Here is a 14,766-nt window from a genome sequence, read left to right as displayed (position 1 = left end):
GTAATCTTTGAGTACAGTAGTTCTTGCAAATTTCATTTCTGTTGTGCTTAGTTTAGTAACATACGGTTCAGTACCGGTATCGTAATTAGGATACGTCTGAAAGTAGTTTAAAATTACTGTAGTGTACTGTACAGTAGTATACGAGCAATATCCTATTAGAATTTAGTGTGATTATTTTATTATTGTAAAATATTTGTGTAGTACTGGTGTAGTAGAGGTATCCGTAGACACTCTTACTAAAGTACTGTTGTTGTAATTAGTATAGGCTTAATTGCAGTTTGGAATTGTGTAGTTCTTGTGTAGGCTATTACTTTCAATATTCAGTAATTAACAGCAGTTTTATCCTGTCAGGGGTTGTAGGATATAAAAAAAAAAGAGAGCACGACTAAGTAATATTGTAGTGTAGTCGTATATTAATTACCTTATTGTTGTGTACTATCCCAGACAATATATCCCTCCGTTCATTTATTTTTTGCAAATAAGTTATTTTATTTTTAATTTCATTTTTTCCCCGTAAAGAATGGCTAAGGAGCGCGAGTGTACTTACTGTGGGTGTAGCGAGGCATTGAGGGGTATGAGGGAGGAGTTGGAAAGTTTGAGGGACATAATTAGGATTCTCACAGAAGACAGGAAGGAAGATAGGACTCCCTCAAACAATGTACAGGTTACAGTAGGTGTACAAGAGGGAGGGGAAGGAAAGGGAGGAGTTGTAGAAGACAGGTGGTCTAATGTTCTAAGGGAAAGGAGATTGCAGGCTAAGGGCTCTATTCAGGATCAGAATTCAGCACAGGTGTCTGTGCGAAATTGGTACGAGTCACTCCAGGTAGAACAACAGAGGGAAGATGGGGGACAGGGAACTGTTGGTGAGATGTGTGGAAGTAGGAGGAAGGGAAAAGGTAGGAAAGGAAAACGTAGAGTAGAGGATAGGAAAAGACAGGTGGAACAGGGTCATGGGAAGGAGAAAAGGGAGGAGGAAGTAGCTTCTGCAGCTATCAGGAAAGATAGGGCTGACCAGGAGGGGAGGGGATAAAATGAGGTGGGTAGGGTTGAGGCTCTGGTCATGGGGGATTCCATCGTTAGACACGTGGGGAAAGTGTGTGGAGGAAAGGGTACCAGGGTAGAGTGTTATCCAGGAATTAGGTTGAGGCAGATGTTGAGGAAAGTAGAAGAGAGGGAGGAGGGGAAGGAGAAGGTGGTAGTGTTTCACGTTGGTATCAACAACGTAAGGCAAGCTGATATAAGTACCAACATAGTTGGAGATGTGTGGGATCTGGTAAATGCAGCACGGGTGAAGTTTAACAAAGCGGAGATTATTATTAGTGGAATACTGTGTAGAAAGGATACTGACTGGAGGGTGATTGGTGATTTAAATGAGACTATGGAGTGGGTATGTGGGAAACTGGGAGTGAAATTTCTAGATCCTAATGGGTGGGTAGGAGATAGGGATCTGCGCTCAGATGGCCTTCATTTAAACCGCAGTGGTACGTATAAGTTAGGAAATTTGTTTGGAAGGGTAATAGGGAGGTACATTCAGGGAAACGGGATGGCCTAGGGAGCGGTGATAAGGGAACAGGGAACTGGAAATCAAGTAGGGATGACATCAAATTGTTAGTGTTGAACTGTAGAAGTATTGTAAGGAAAGGAATAGAATTAAGTAATTTAATACCGTAGATATATATTTACCAGATATTGTAATAGGAGTTGAATCATGGCTGAGAAATGATATAATGGATGCAGAAATTTTCTCACGGCACTGGAGTGTGTAATAGATAAGAAAAATGTTCCACCGATCAATACATTTATTGTGGATGAATTATTACACTAGTACCGGTTTCGACCTAGCTGATGATGGCCAAGATAGGTCGAAACCGGTACTAGTGTAATAATTCATCCACAATAAATGTATTGATCGGTGGAACATTTTTCTTATCTATTACATTGAATCCAATCAAAACAGAATATGAAACTTATAAATAATAAAACTGGAGTGTGTATCGTAGAAATAGGATAGGAAGGGTGGGAGGGGAAGTGTTCATTCTGGTGAAAGAAGAATTTGTAAGCTACGAAAAAGTTAAAGATGAGACACATGAAATTCTAGGTGTAAGGCTCATTTCTAAAGATAATAGGCAACTTGATATATTTGGAGTGTACAGATCGGGAAAGGGTAGCACTGACGCGGATTCGGAATTATTTGATAGGATAGTCAGCTATGTGGGAAACGACATGGAAAGAAATGTGATTGTAGCGGGAGATCTGAATTTGCCAGATGTCAATTGGGAAGGAAATGCGAACGACAGGAAGCATGACCAACAAATGGCAAATAAGTTAATATGGGAAGAACAGCTGATTCAGAAAGTGATGGAACCAACCAGAGGGAAAAATATCCTGGATATCGTGCTGATAAAACCAGATGAGCTCTATAGGGAAACTGAAGTAATAGATGGTATTAGTGATCATGAAGCTGTTTATTGTGGTAGTTAAAAATAAATGTGATAGAAAGGAAGGTCTTAAAAGTAGGACTGTTATTTAGTACCATATGGCTGATAAAGCAGGCATGAGGCAGTTTCTAAAAAGTAACTATGATCGGTGGAAAACGGTAAATAAAAATGTAAACAGACTCTGGGATGGGTTTAAAGAAATTGTTGAGGAATGCAAAAACAGGTTTGTACCATTAAGGGTGGTAAGGAATGGTAAAGACCCACCTTATTATAATAGAGAAATAAAGAGACTAAGAAGGAGGTGCAGACTGGAAAGAAATAGAGTTAGAAATGGCTGTGGAAGTAAGGAGAAATTGAAGGAACTTACTAGAAAATTGAATCTAGCAAAGAAGGCAGCAAAGGATAACATGATGGCAAGCATAATTGGCAGTCATACGAATTTTAGTGAAAAATAGAAGGGTATGTATAGGTATTTTAAGGCAGAAACAGGTTCCAAGAAGGACATTCCAGGAATAATTAATGAACAAGGGGAGTGTGTATGTGAGGATCTTCAAAAGGCAGAAGTATTCAGTCAGCAGTATGTAAAGATTGTTGGTTACAAGGAAAATGTCGAGATAGAGGAGGAGACTAAGGCCAAAGAAGTAATACAATTTACATATGATAACAATGACATTTACAATAAGATACAGAAGTTGAAAACTAGAAAAGCGGCTGGAATTGATCAGATTTCTGGGGATATACTAAAGACAATGGGTTGGGATATAGTACCATATCTGAAGTACTTATTTGATTATTGTTTGGTCGGAGGAGTTATACCAGATGAATGGAAAGTTGCTATAGTAGCCCCTGTGTATAAAGGAAAGGGTGATAGACATAAAGCTGAAAATTCCAGGCCAGTAAGTTTGACATGCATTGTATGTAAGCTTTGGGAAGGCATTCTTTCTGATTATATTAGACATGTTTGTGAAATTAATAACTGGTTCGATAGAAGGCAAATCGGTTTTAGGAAAGGTTATTCCACTGAAGCTCAACTTGTAGGATTCCAGCAAGATATAGCAGAGAATTCGGGTACGTGGAGCTTTATCTGAACCTGTAATAATTAAGAGGGGAATTCCTCAAGGCAGTATTATCGGACCTTTATGTTTTCTTATATATATATATGATAAGAGTAAAGGAGTGGAATCGGAGGTAAGGCTTTTTGCGGATGATGTTATTCTCTATAGAGTGATAAATAAGTTACAAGATTGTGAGCAACTGCGGCGTGACCTTGAAAATGTTGTGAGATGGACAGCAGGCAATGGTATGATGATAAACGGGGTTAAAAGTCAGGTTGTGAGTTTCACAAATAGGAAAAGTTTTAATTACTGCGTTGATGGGGTGAAAGTTCCTTTTGGGGATCATTGTAAGTATCTAGGTGTTAATATAAGGAAAGATCTTCATTTGGGTAATCACATAAATGGGATTGTAAATAAAGGGTACAGATCTCTGCACATGGTTATGAGGGTGTTTAGGGGTTGTAGTAAGGATGTAAAGGAGAGGGCATATAAGTCTCTGGTAAGACCCCAACTAGAGTATGGTTCCAGTGTATGGGACCCTCACCAGGATTACCTGATTCAAGAACTGGAAAAAATCCAAAGAAAAGCAGCTCGATTTGTTCTGGGTGATTTCCAACAAAAGAGTAGCGTTGCGTGGAATGACATTAGTAGACGAATAAGTTTGAATGGCGTTTATAAAAGTAGGAAAGATCACAATATGAAGAAAAAGTTGGAATTCAAGAGGACAAACTGGGGCAAATATTCATTTATAGGAAGGGGAGTTAGGGATTGGAATAACTTACCAAGGGAGACGTTCAATAAATTTCCAATTTCTTTGAAATCATTTAGGAAAAGGCTAGGAAAGCAACAGATAGGGAATCTGCCACCTGGGCGACTGCCCTAAATGCAGATCAGTATTGACTGATTGATACTGGCCGCACTTAAGCGACTGCAGCTATCGAGCTCGGTTCCCATCCTTTTGACAATAAGCTAACAAGCTGGATTTTAACAAGAGATTTGACATTTATTATATGAAGCATGTGTAACTACAAATAGGGTGAATTTCTACTACACTTCTACAAGATTTCACATACTTTCTTAGGCCCAGTCCTACAACTGTCAGATAAACTGCCAGATATGTAGGCAGCAGTTTTGCAAACTAGAAGTTAAATATTGCCTTGCATACTACCAACGGATTTCTATTATGGTATTGTTATGCGGAAGATGTAGTAACATGATATAGACAATAGGGTTACTGAACGTGTAGTGAAATTTTAACACTGTGTATACCTGTTCCTGGGTGTTTTCGTTTAATGCTATTTCTTTTGAAATTGTATTACTAGAGTCCAATATTAGATTATTATTATTAGCCTATACCTCCTCTGCGAAACATGTGACCTTGCCGCGGTGGGGAGGGTTGCGTGTCCCAATGATGCAGATAGCCGAGCCGCAGGTGCAACCATATCGGATGGGTATCTGTTGAGAGACCAGACTAACGAATGGTTCATCGAAAGGGGGGTAGCAGCCTTTCGTTAGTTGCAAGGGCGGCAGTCTAGATGATTGACTGATACGGCCTTGTAATAATACTCAACATTGCTTAGCTGTGTTGATACTGCTACACGGCTGAAAGCAACGGGAAACTACAGCCGTAACCACCTCCCGAGGACATGCAGCTCTCTCTGTATGAATGATGGACTGATGATGGCTTCCTCCCGGGTAAAATATTCCGGAGGTAAATTAGTCCCCCATTCGGATCTCCGGGTGGGGACTACACGAGAGGGGGCGATCATCAGGAAGATGGATACTGACATTCTGCGAGTCGGAGCGTGGAATGTTAGAAGTTTGAATCGTTGTGGTAGGTTAGAGAATCTGAAAAGGGAGATGGATAGGCTAAAGTTAGATGTAGTTGGTATAAGTGAAGTACGTTGGCAGGAAGAACAGGATTTTTGGTCAGGCGACTAACGAATTATCAACACGAAATCAAACAGGGGTAATGCAGGAGTTGGTTTAATAATGAATAAGAAAATAGGGCAGCGGATAAGCTACTATGACCAGCATAGTGAACGAATTATTGTCGCCAAGATAGACACCAAACCAATGCCCACCACAATAGTGCAGGTCTATATGCCTACTAGTTCAGCGGATGATGAAGAAATTGAAAGAATATATGAGGAGATAGAAGATTTAATACAATATGTCAAAGGTGACGAGAATCTAATTGTGATGGGAGACTGGAACGCAGTGGTAGGCCAACGAAGAGAAGGTAGCACAGTAGGAGAATTTGGATTGGGACAAAGGAACGAAAGAGGAAGTCGGCTGGTTGAATTCTGCACTGACCATAATTTAGTCCTCGCCAATACTTGGTTCAAACACCACAAACGACGGCCGTATACGTGGACGAGACCTGGAGACACTGGAAGGTATCAAATAACTTCATTATGATTAGGCAGAGATTCAGAAACCAGGTGTTGGATTGCAAAACTTTCCCAGGAGCAGACGTGGACTCTGACCACAACTTGTTGGTCATGAAATGCCGTCTGAAGTTGAAGAAATTGAAGAAAGGAAAGAATGCAAAAAAGATGGGATCTAGACAAGTTGAAAGAAAAGAGTGTGATGGATTGTTTCAAGGAACATGTTGCACAAGGACTAAATGAAAAGGCCGAAGGAAACACAGTAGAGGAAGAGTAGAGAGTCATGAAAAATGAAGTCAGTAGGGCTGCTGAAAAAATGTTAGGAAGGAAGAAAAGATCAACTAAGAATCAGTGGATAACTCAGGAGATACTAGACCTGATTGATGAACGACGAAAATACAAGAATGCTAGAAATGAAGAGGGCAGAAAAGAATACAGGTGATTAAAGAATGAAGTGGATAGAAAGTGCAAGGTAGCTAAGGAAGAATGGCTGAAGGAGAAGTGCAAGGATGTCGAAGGCTGTATGGTCCTCGGAAAGGTAGATGCTGCATACAGGAAAATCAAGGAAACCTTTGGAGAAAGGAAATCTAGGTGCATGAATATTAAGAGCTCAGATGGAAAGCCACTTCTAGGGAAAGAAGACAAAGCAGAAAGATGGCAGGAGCATATCCACCAGTTGTATCAAGGTAACGATGTAGATAATTTCGTTCTGGAACATGAAGAGGCTGTTGATGCTGATGAAATGGGAGACCCAATCTTGAGGTCAGAGTTTGACAGAGCTGTGAGTGACCTAAGTAGGAACAAGGCACCTGGAATTGATGATATTCCCTCTGAATTACTGACTGCCTTAGGAGAAACCAGCATGGTAAGGTTATTTCATTTAGTGTGCAAGATGTATGAGACAGGAGAAGTCCCATCCGATTTTCGGCAGAATGTTGTTATACCTATTCCCAAGAAAGCCGGTGCTGACAGGTGTGAAAACTACCGCACTATTAGTTTAGTATCTCATGCCTGCAAAATTTTAACACGTATTATTTACAGAAGAATGGAAAAACAAGTTGAAGCTGAGTTGGGGGAAGATCAATTTGGCTTCAGAAGAAATGTAGGAACACGTGAAGCAATCCTGACTTTACGTCTGATCTTAGAGGATCGAATCAAGAAGGACAAGCCCACGTACATGGCATTCGTAGATCTAGAAAAGGCATTCGATAATGTTGATTGGACCAGGCTATTTATGATTCTGAAGATGATAGGGATCAGATACCGTGAACGAAGAATTATCTACAACCTGTATAAAAATCAGTCTGCAGTGATAAGAATCGAAGGCTTTGAAAAAGAAGCAGCAGTCCAGAAAGGAGTGAGGCAAGGCTGCAGTTTGTCCCCTCTCCTTTTCAATGTTTACATAGAACAGGCAGTAAAGGAAATCAAAACCTTGAGATTTGCCGATGATATTGTTATTTTATCTGAGACTGCAGAAGATCTCGAGAAGTTGCTGAATGGCATCGATGAAGTCTTAGGTAAGGAGTACAAGATGAAAATAAATAAGTCCAAAACAAAAGTAATGGAGTGCAGTCGAACGAAGGCAGGTGATGTAGGAAATATTAGATTAGGAAACAAAGTCTTAAAGGAAGTAGATGAATACTGTTACTTGGGTAGTAAAATAACCAACGATGGCAGAAGTAAGGAGGACATAAAATGCAGACTAGCACAAGCAAGGAAGAGCTTTCTTAAGAAAAGAAATTTGCTCATTTCAAACATTGATATCGGAATTAAAAAGATGTTTTTGAAGACTTTTGTGTGGAGCGTGGCATTGTATGGAAGTGAAACATGGACGATAACTAGCTCAGAAAGAAAGAGAATAGAAGCTTTTGAAATGTGGTGTTACAGAAGAATGCTGAAGGTGAGATGGATAGATCGAATCACGAATGAAGAGATACTGAATCGAATTGGTGAGAGGAGATCGATTTGGCTAAATTTGACGAGAAGAAGAGATAGAATGATAGGACACATCTTAAGACACCCAGGACTTGTTCAGTTGGTTTTTGAAGGAAGTGTAGGTGGCAAGAACGGTAGGGGTAGACCAAGGTATGAATATGACAAACAGATTAGAGCAGATGTAGGATGCAATAGTTATGTAGAAATGAAAAGGTTAGCACAGGATAGGGTGGCATGGAGAGCTGCATCAAACCAGTCTATGGACTGATGACTCAAACAACAACAACATTAGCCTATAATGTGGAAGTTCCAGTCAAGAAAAGAATTAGGATGGAAATTTACACATAAATTAATTATGTAACAAAACACAGATACTGTTGTAGAAAATAAAAGGTTGAAAATGATACACGAATGCAAAAGATAAGATTCAAGTCGTGCATCTTACCAAACAATTCCTACTACACGATTTTTGTTTTTTCTCTAATAACGATACTAATTACGAGCATGCGCATTTGCCTATGACGAAAGTAAAGTTTATATTCGTAATCAATGTCACCAATTTTGTTAAGATGTAGAATAAATTGGGAATCCTGGATATCCCCTATAGGCAGCATGCATGCGGCGGAGGATCAGTAATTTTATTATTAATTACTCAATGTATTGTTAAAATGTCAGATGTATACACACACACACACACTACATTATAACTTTTTTTTTTTCTTAGCATCATACATTCTTACAACACCATCCCCGAGACGAGAAAAGTCCCAGATAAAAGCATTAACTACCTCTCCAACTTCGGCATAGCTAAACAAGAGAATATTCCCAAAGACTGAAAATAAACAAAAGTTGTAGTGAACTTCCAGATAAAAGTGCAAAGTGCCACATAAATTTAAACCGCACTTTTATCTGGCGGTCATAGTAGAGGACCTTAATATATTGAGGACTACAAACTCAATTTTATTTTTCTGCTCATTTTTCTCATGTTTCTTAAAAGAGAACTTTTTAACACACGAACCTTTTATCACTGAACAGTAAGAATTATGATGTAACGTTCTGATTGTTTAGATAATATTTATATTTTGTTCCTTTATCTAATATAGCTGAAGATGGCGCAAAAGAGGCCAACATATGTCCTAATTCTGTAAAGCTTTTGCAAGTTGAAAATGGTAAATATTAAATGTAACTGTATTGTGGTCAAATGTATTATAGTTTTCCTATTCCACTGAAAATAACATAACATTATCCCTTGTAAACTTAGGGATGTAATCAACCAGCAGTTATATCTGTAACAATACTGACATCACATCATCTTCCCCTTTACTCTCTCTCGCTATTAACATACATAGATTTGCTCTTCTCAGCTGAATGGAGGGTGGTAGACATTACGGGTAATACTGACATACAAATGGGCAAGTTTCCTAATTGGCCGTACCTCTTCCTGCCATCTGACTACAGAATACTGTTTCTTGCAACAGTCATTACCTTAAGAGCCTGAGTGGGAAAATGTGGAAATTTTGGGTGAGATTTTTGCCAGTGTAGTAAGAGTTTTTGTGTTATTTTGTTAAATATTTTTTTTTCTTCTTACCTTGACGGTCTTTACAAACAAAAATGAGGATGGAAGTCACTCAGCAGTGAGCATGGAGAATGGAGCTGGCACCGTTCTCACTTTTCCACTCGGATCTATCTTACAGCTCGCGCTGGGAGCAACGCTGAGAGTTGGCAGCCCTGATAGCACTCCATGCAATAGGCTGCCTCGGTAGAAGTGAGGCTGTGTTCCTATTGACAGCCAAATGTCGTGCTGTGTTCCTATTCGTCAGTCAACTTTCACATTGTCTCCGATAAAGTTCGCATTGTGTCCAGGTACAGGGCTGCCATATTTGGTAAAAGTAAGAGAACTGACAATTTGGAAATTGTCATGGCGTTTGCTGGATGTGAGTGCTCTATTTGCAATGTGACAATGTGATAAGTATTAACAACGTAAATACTGACTTTTTAATGTCAAGGGATAGTTAAGAGACGTATTCCATGTGCAGTTCCATGGAGTCCCACTTTTTGTCATTTTTAGATTGTCTCTCTTCTTGTTGCAGAATAGTAGCGGCGCCTAGCCCAATGACGTCATTAGCCAGACCTAAGCAATGCAGACCACTGGTTTTTCCACTAACTGGGCGTAACCAATCCAAAACAATGGTTTTGTCACTAGCCGGACCTAACCAATCCAGACCAATGGTATTGTCAAAAGGGATAGGCCTACTAGAGGCCTGTGGGCCGCTTCGCAATTCTAACCTGAGGACTTACACCCCCAGCCCAGTGGTCTTGTCACTAGCCACACCTAACAAATCAAGACCAATGGTTTTGTCATAAACAAGGTATAACCAATCCACCTTAATGGTCCTGTAACTTCCCCAACACACCCAATCCAACACAATGATCTTGTAACTGCTCGGACCTTATAATCCAGACGTTGGCAAACCTGCTGAGCGATATGTGACATCGTCCAAGTCGCGAAATTTTGGATCTCTCACCTAATTTATGCCTGATGGGTACGGAAGTTTTTCCCGAAAACAATACTACCAAACCAAGAAATAAAGGATGTAAACTATACATATTCTCACCAAAATTTGTTCTGCTTCTTTCAACTGCCTTTGCAACTGCTGGATAAACTGGTCTTGCCTATCAACTTCTGACTTGAGAGACTCCATCCTTTGGTTGATTTTTGCCTGTTCGTCGGCCAATTTAAGTGTCTCCTTAAGTTCAAGATCTTTGGCCACCAACAACTCCGTGACCTGAGCATGTTCAGAACTGGTTAACTTTAGATGTTTCTGGGCTATCGTGTTTTCAATCAATTCCCTAAAAAGAAACAAGCATTCAATAAATGAGGCTCGACAGAAATGAGCTGAACACGCTGAGAGTTCTGGACTTGAACCTAAATATTCTATGTATCTAAATGAGTACAAAGATCGATTTGCAAGGTGCGCCTAAAATGCATTAAATAGCTGTCACGTTCGATTTACAAGTGAATAAGCTACATATTCATAACTCATACTCTGCAATAAGCTGCAAATCACACACTAGACGTAAAATCCTTCACTCCTAGATATTTTTTTTAAAAAAAATGGTGATATCCAGAACAATTCAGCAAAATAACCTGAAATTAATTTGAAAAATTATTCAAAGTTCCAGGTGTTCATACACAATAGGCCATTTCTAGCACATTTCAAGCTAAATAATCATTACAGCAATTGGAGAAGAAAAACATATATTCCGTAATGGACATAAATAATAAATTAGATTTACTTGGCAATCAACTCAATGTCATCTATCAATGACAGCAGCCTCTCTCCAGTACTCAAACCGCTTGCCGCCATAGCTAGCGCAGAACGCAGATATAGGTGAGCATCAAAGAGATTATAAATAGATAGTTAATATCAAACGATTTAAAGAAATCAAGATTCCCGCTAACTCCCTGACTTTTACTTCCGATCTCACAGTCAAAATTCAAAAGTATTATTGTTGGAGAACAAAACATAATCAATTTAAAAGTACGGTCGAATTATATTATAGAGAAGTAACGTTGGTGTTTGTCCAAGTCACCACTTCATAGACTGGTATGATAAAGCTCCTGGGCTAAACCAATATTATCAAATATTAATACACTATAGAAAATACTGAACACTACCGTATTCTCCCGTAATAAGCTAAGAGACATGATGACAGTGGCGCATCTGTCGGTCCGACAGGAGGCAAGAATGAAACTACAAATGTTTCATGTTCAAAGTGATAGAAATGTTGTTGTTGTTTGTTTGTTTGTTTGTTGTTGTTGTTGTTGTTGTTGCTGCTGATGATGATGTTGTTGTTGTTGTTGTTGCTTGAGTAAACAGTCTATAGAAAGGTTTGATGCAATATCCATGCCACCCTATCCTATGCTAACCTTTTCATTTCTACCATCTACCATTAGCTCTGACTTGTCATATTCATATCTTGGATTAGCCCTATCGTTTTACCGCCTACACTTTCTTCAAAAACCAACTAAACAAGTCCTGCGTGTCATCAGGTGTGTCTATCATTCTACCGCTCCTTCTCGTCAAACCTGGCCAAATCGATCTCCTCTCACCGATTCGATTCAGTATAGCTTCATGCGTGAATCCATCAATCCATCTCACTTTCGGCATCTTCCTGTACCTAACACCACATTTTAAGAGCTTCTATTCTCTTTCTTTCTGACTCAGTTATCGTCCATGTTTCACTTACATACAATGCCAATGCCACGCTCCAAACGAAAGTCTCCAAATACATTTTTCAAATTCCTATATCAATGTCTGAAGTGAGCAAATTTCTTTCCTTAAGAAAGCTCTTCCTTGCTTGTGCTAGTCTGCATTTTATGTCCTCCTTATTTCTGCCATCGTTAGTTATTTTACTACCCAAGTAACCATATGCATCTACTTCCTTTAAGACATCATATAATAATCTAATATTTCCTACATCGCCTGCCTTCGTTTGACTGCACAACATTACTTTAGTATTTGGACTTATTTATTTTCATGTTGTAATCCTTACTCAAGACTCCGTCCATACCATTCAACAACTTCTCCAGATCTTCTGCAGTCTCAGATAAAATAACAACATCATCGGCAAATCTCAAGGTTTTGATTTCCTCTTCTTGACTTTGATTCCCTTTCCAAATTCCTCTTTGATTTCCTTTACTGCATTTTCTATATAAACACTGAAAAGGAGGGAGGACAAACTGCAGCCTTGCCTCACTCCTATCTATATTGCTGCTTCATTTTTCTAAGCCCTCGATTCTTATCAGTGCGGACTGATTCTTGAGCAGATTGTAGATAATTCTTCGTTCTCAGTATCTGGTCCCAACCACTATCAGAATCATAAATAACTTGGTCCAATCAACATTATCGAATGCCTTTTCTAGATCAACGAACGCCATGTACGTGGGCTTGTCCTTCTTTATTCGATCGTCTAAAGGCCGGTCTCCATTGATTAACATTTAACACCAACATGTTAAATTTAACATGTTACAATTGACATGTATATTGTGAACGTGTCTTCCAATTGACTTTGCATGTTAAGTCAGAATGTTGAGATTAACACTTTTAACATGTTGTCAATTCGTTCTTCGTGACATGTTGGCACAGCTTCGACAACTTCCGTGCTGTTTCCATACCAACAGATAGCCTAAAAGATGCAAACGACGTGCTTCTCGTGAAGTAGGATTATAGTTACAACACTCGGCAACACTCATTCTCTTTGTTATACGCTAAAAATACTATACGCGCACGTATGTAATTCTCTCTGCACTATACGGGTACTAAAATATATAGTCAAATGGAGTGGAGCAAGGAGATTACTCTGGACTTAATTAATGATATAATAGAAAGATCTTTTTTGTGGGATGTCTCATCAACGGAATACAGAGATAAAGCGAAAAAAGCCGACAGTTTCCAGGAACTCGAAATTATCTATAATTGTTCCCGCGAGTACATCGAAAAAGAACTAGCGTCCCTCCGCTCCCAGTACAGTCGAGAATTGCAGAGATCAGAAAAGAAGGATGAAGTTAATAGTTCAAAGTGGTTTGCCTTTGAAGCATGAGATGGGTGAGGGGAGGAAATATGGCTAATAAAACTACATTTCTAAATCGTAACAAGTAACTACAGTGGCAATAAAAAGGCCAAATCCTCTTCATAATTTTTCTTTTTGCTAGTGGCTTTACGTCATACCGACATTTGGCAACGATGAGATATGAAAGGCCTAGGATTTGGAAGGAAGCAGCCATTCCCTTAATTACGGCACAGCCCCAGCATTTGCCTGATGTGAAAATGGGATACCACGGAAAAAGGGCTGCCGACAGTGGTATTCGAACCCACTATCTCCCGGAGGCAAGCTCACAGCCCCGTGCCCCTAACCGCACCGCTAACTCGCCCGGCAATCCTCTTCAACTGAGTCCATTGTCCTTGTTTGAAAATACTAGACACCACCTAAATGTATTACCGCAAACTGATATAATGAACTACCTGTTTATACACAAAAGAAGTCAAGTTTAACATGTTTATTAAGTGTGGACACAATGTTAAATGAAACAGTATTCAACATTCAACTTTTAACATGTTGATGGTGTCACCAGTTAACATTCAACACTTTTAACATTTAACATGTTGTTGTTAAATGTTAATCAGTGGAGACCGGGCTTAAGATCAGGCATAAAATCAGGATAGCTTCACGTGTTCCTACATTTCCTTTGAAGCCAAACTGATCTTTTTCTAAGTTTCAACTTGTCTTTCCATTCTTCTGCAAATAATACGGTACGTGTTAAGATTTTGCAGGCATGAGATAGCCGCGATAAGATGGCGTCAGCGAAGGATGTAAGTGAAGATAGCTGTCGGTTCTCTTGCGAAATAATCGGGAATAAGTGTGGTGTAAATAAGAAGCGAGTGAAGAATGGAATCCAGTGTGAAAAGTGTTTAATTTGGTAACATTTTGAGTCTATATGGAGTGCTGATTTTGCCAAAAAAATGTAGATACTTGTACCTGTTTGAGCTGTGGCGAGTGCAATTTGAATAGCAGTAACAAACCTAGACCTACAACTGTCAACGAATCGTTGGTGTCTCATCCCTTGGAGGATGGAGGTAATGATAATGTACTTGTAATTCGGTCTTTATTGCAACAGTATTTACAAGCATTAAAAGCGGAGAATGAGATCATAAAAGAGAAGGTACGTTTACTGGATCGAAAGTACCAGTACACACTCAGAACACAGGTGGTTTCAAGAATTCTAGCGCGTAGTGTCAAGTTGCTTCGGATTCTAGGATAAAAAGTGTACAGTTGAATAAGGACAACATGGTAATTGATACCAAAAGTATATTTTCAGCCCTGAGGGAAGTAAGTGATACGCAAGGACTTATCCGTATGGGAAGCAGTGAGACGTATAGCACAAAC

The 14,766-nt window shown here is 39.3% G+C and overlaps 1 protein-coding gene across 1 annotated transcript in view; it reads right to left on the bottom strand.

Annotated features, from left to right (window-relative positions):
* The window catches only part of MED4 (mediator complex subunit 4), an 82,853-nt gene extending 71,655 nt beyond the window's left edge, over positions 1–11,198 (bottom strand). The window contains exons 1-2 of the mRNA XM_067154214.2: positions 11,116–11,198; positions 10,434–10,668 (exon numbers count right to left, since the gene is read on the bottom strand). Coding sequence (XP_067010315.1) covers positions 10,434–10,668; positions 11,116–11,186 — 306 coding nt within the window. The 5' untranslated portion in view covers positions 11,187–11,198. The remainder of the gene's footprint in view (positions 1–10,433; positions 10,669–11,115) is intronic.
* Positions 11,199–14,766: the final 3,568 nt, after the last annotated feature.

Source organism: Anabrus simplex, chromosome 1 (genome assembly GCF_040414725.1).
Source record: "Anabrus simplex isolate iqAnaSimp1 chromosome 1, ASM4041472v1, whole genome shotgun sequence".
Taxonomy (NCBI): domain Eukaryota; kingdom Metazoa; phylum Arthropoda; class Insecta; order Orthoptera; family Tettigoniidae; genus Anabrus; species Anabrus simplex.
This window is presented reverse-complemented; position numbering and strand designations above follow the sequence as displayed.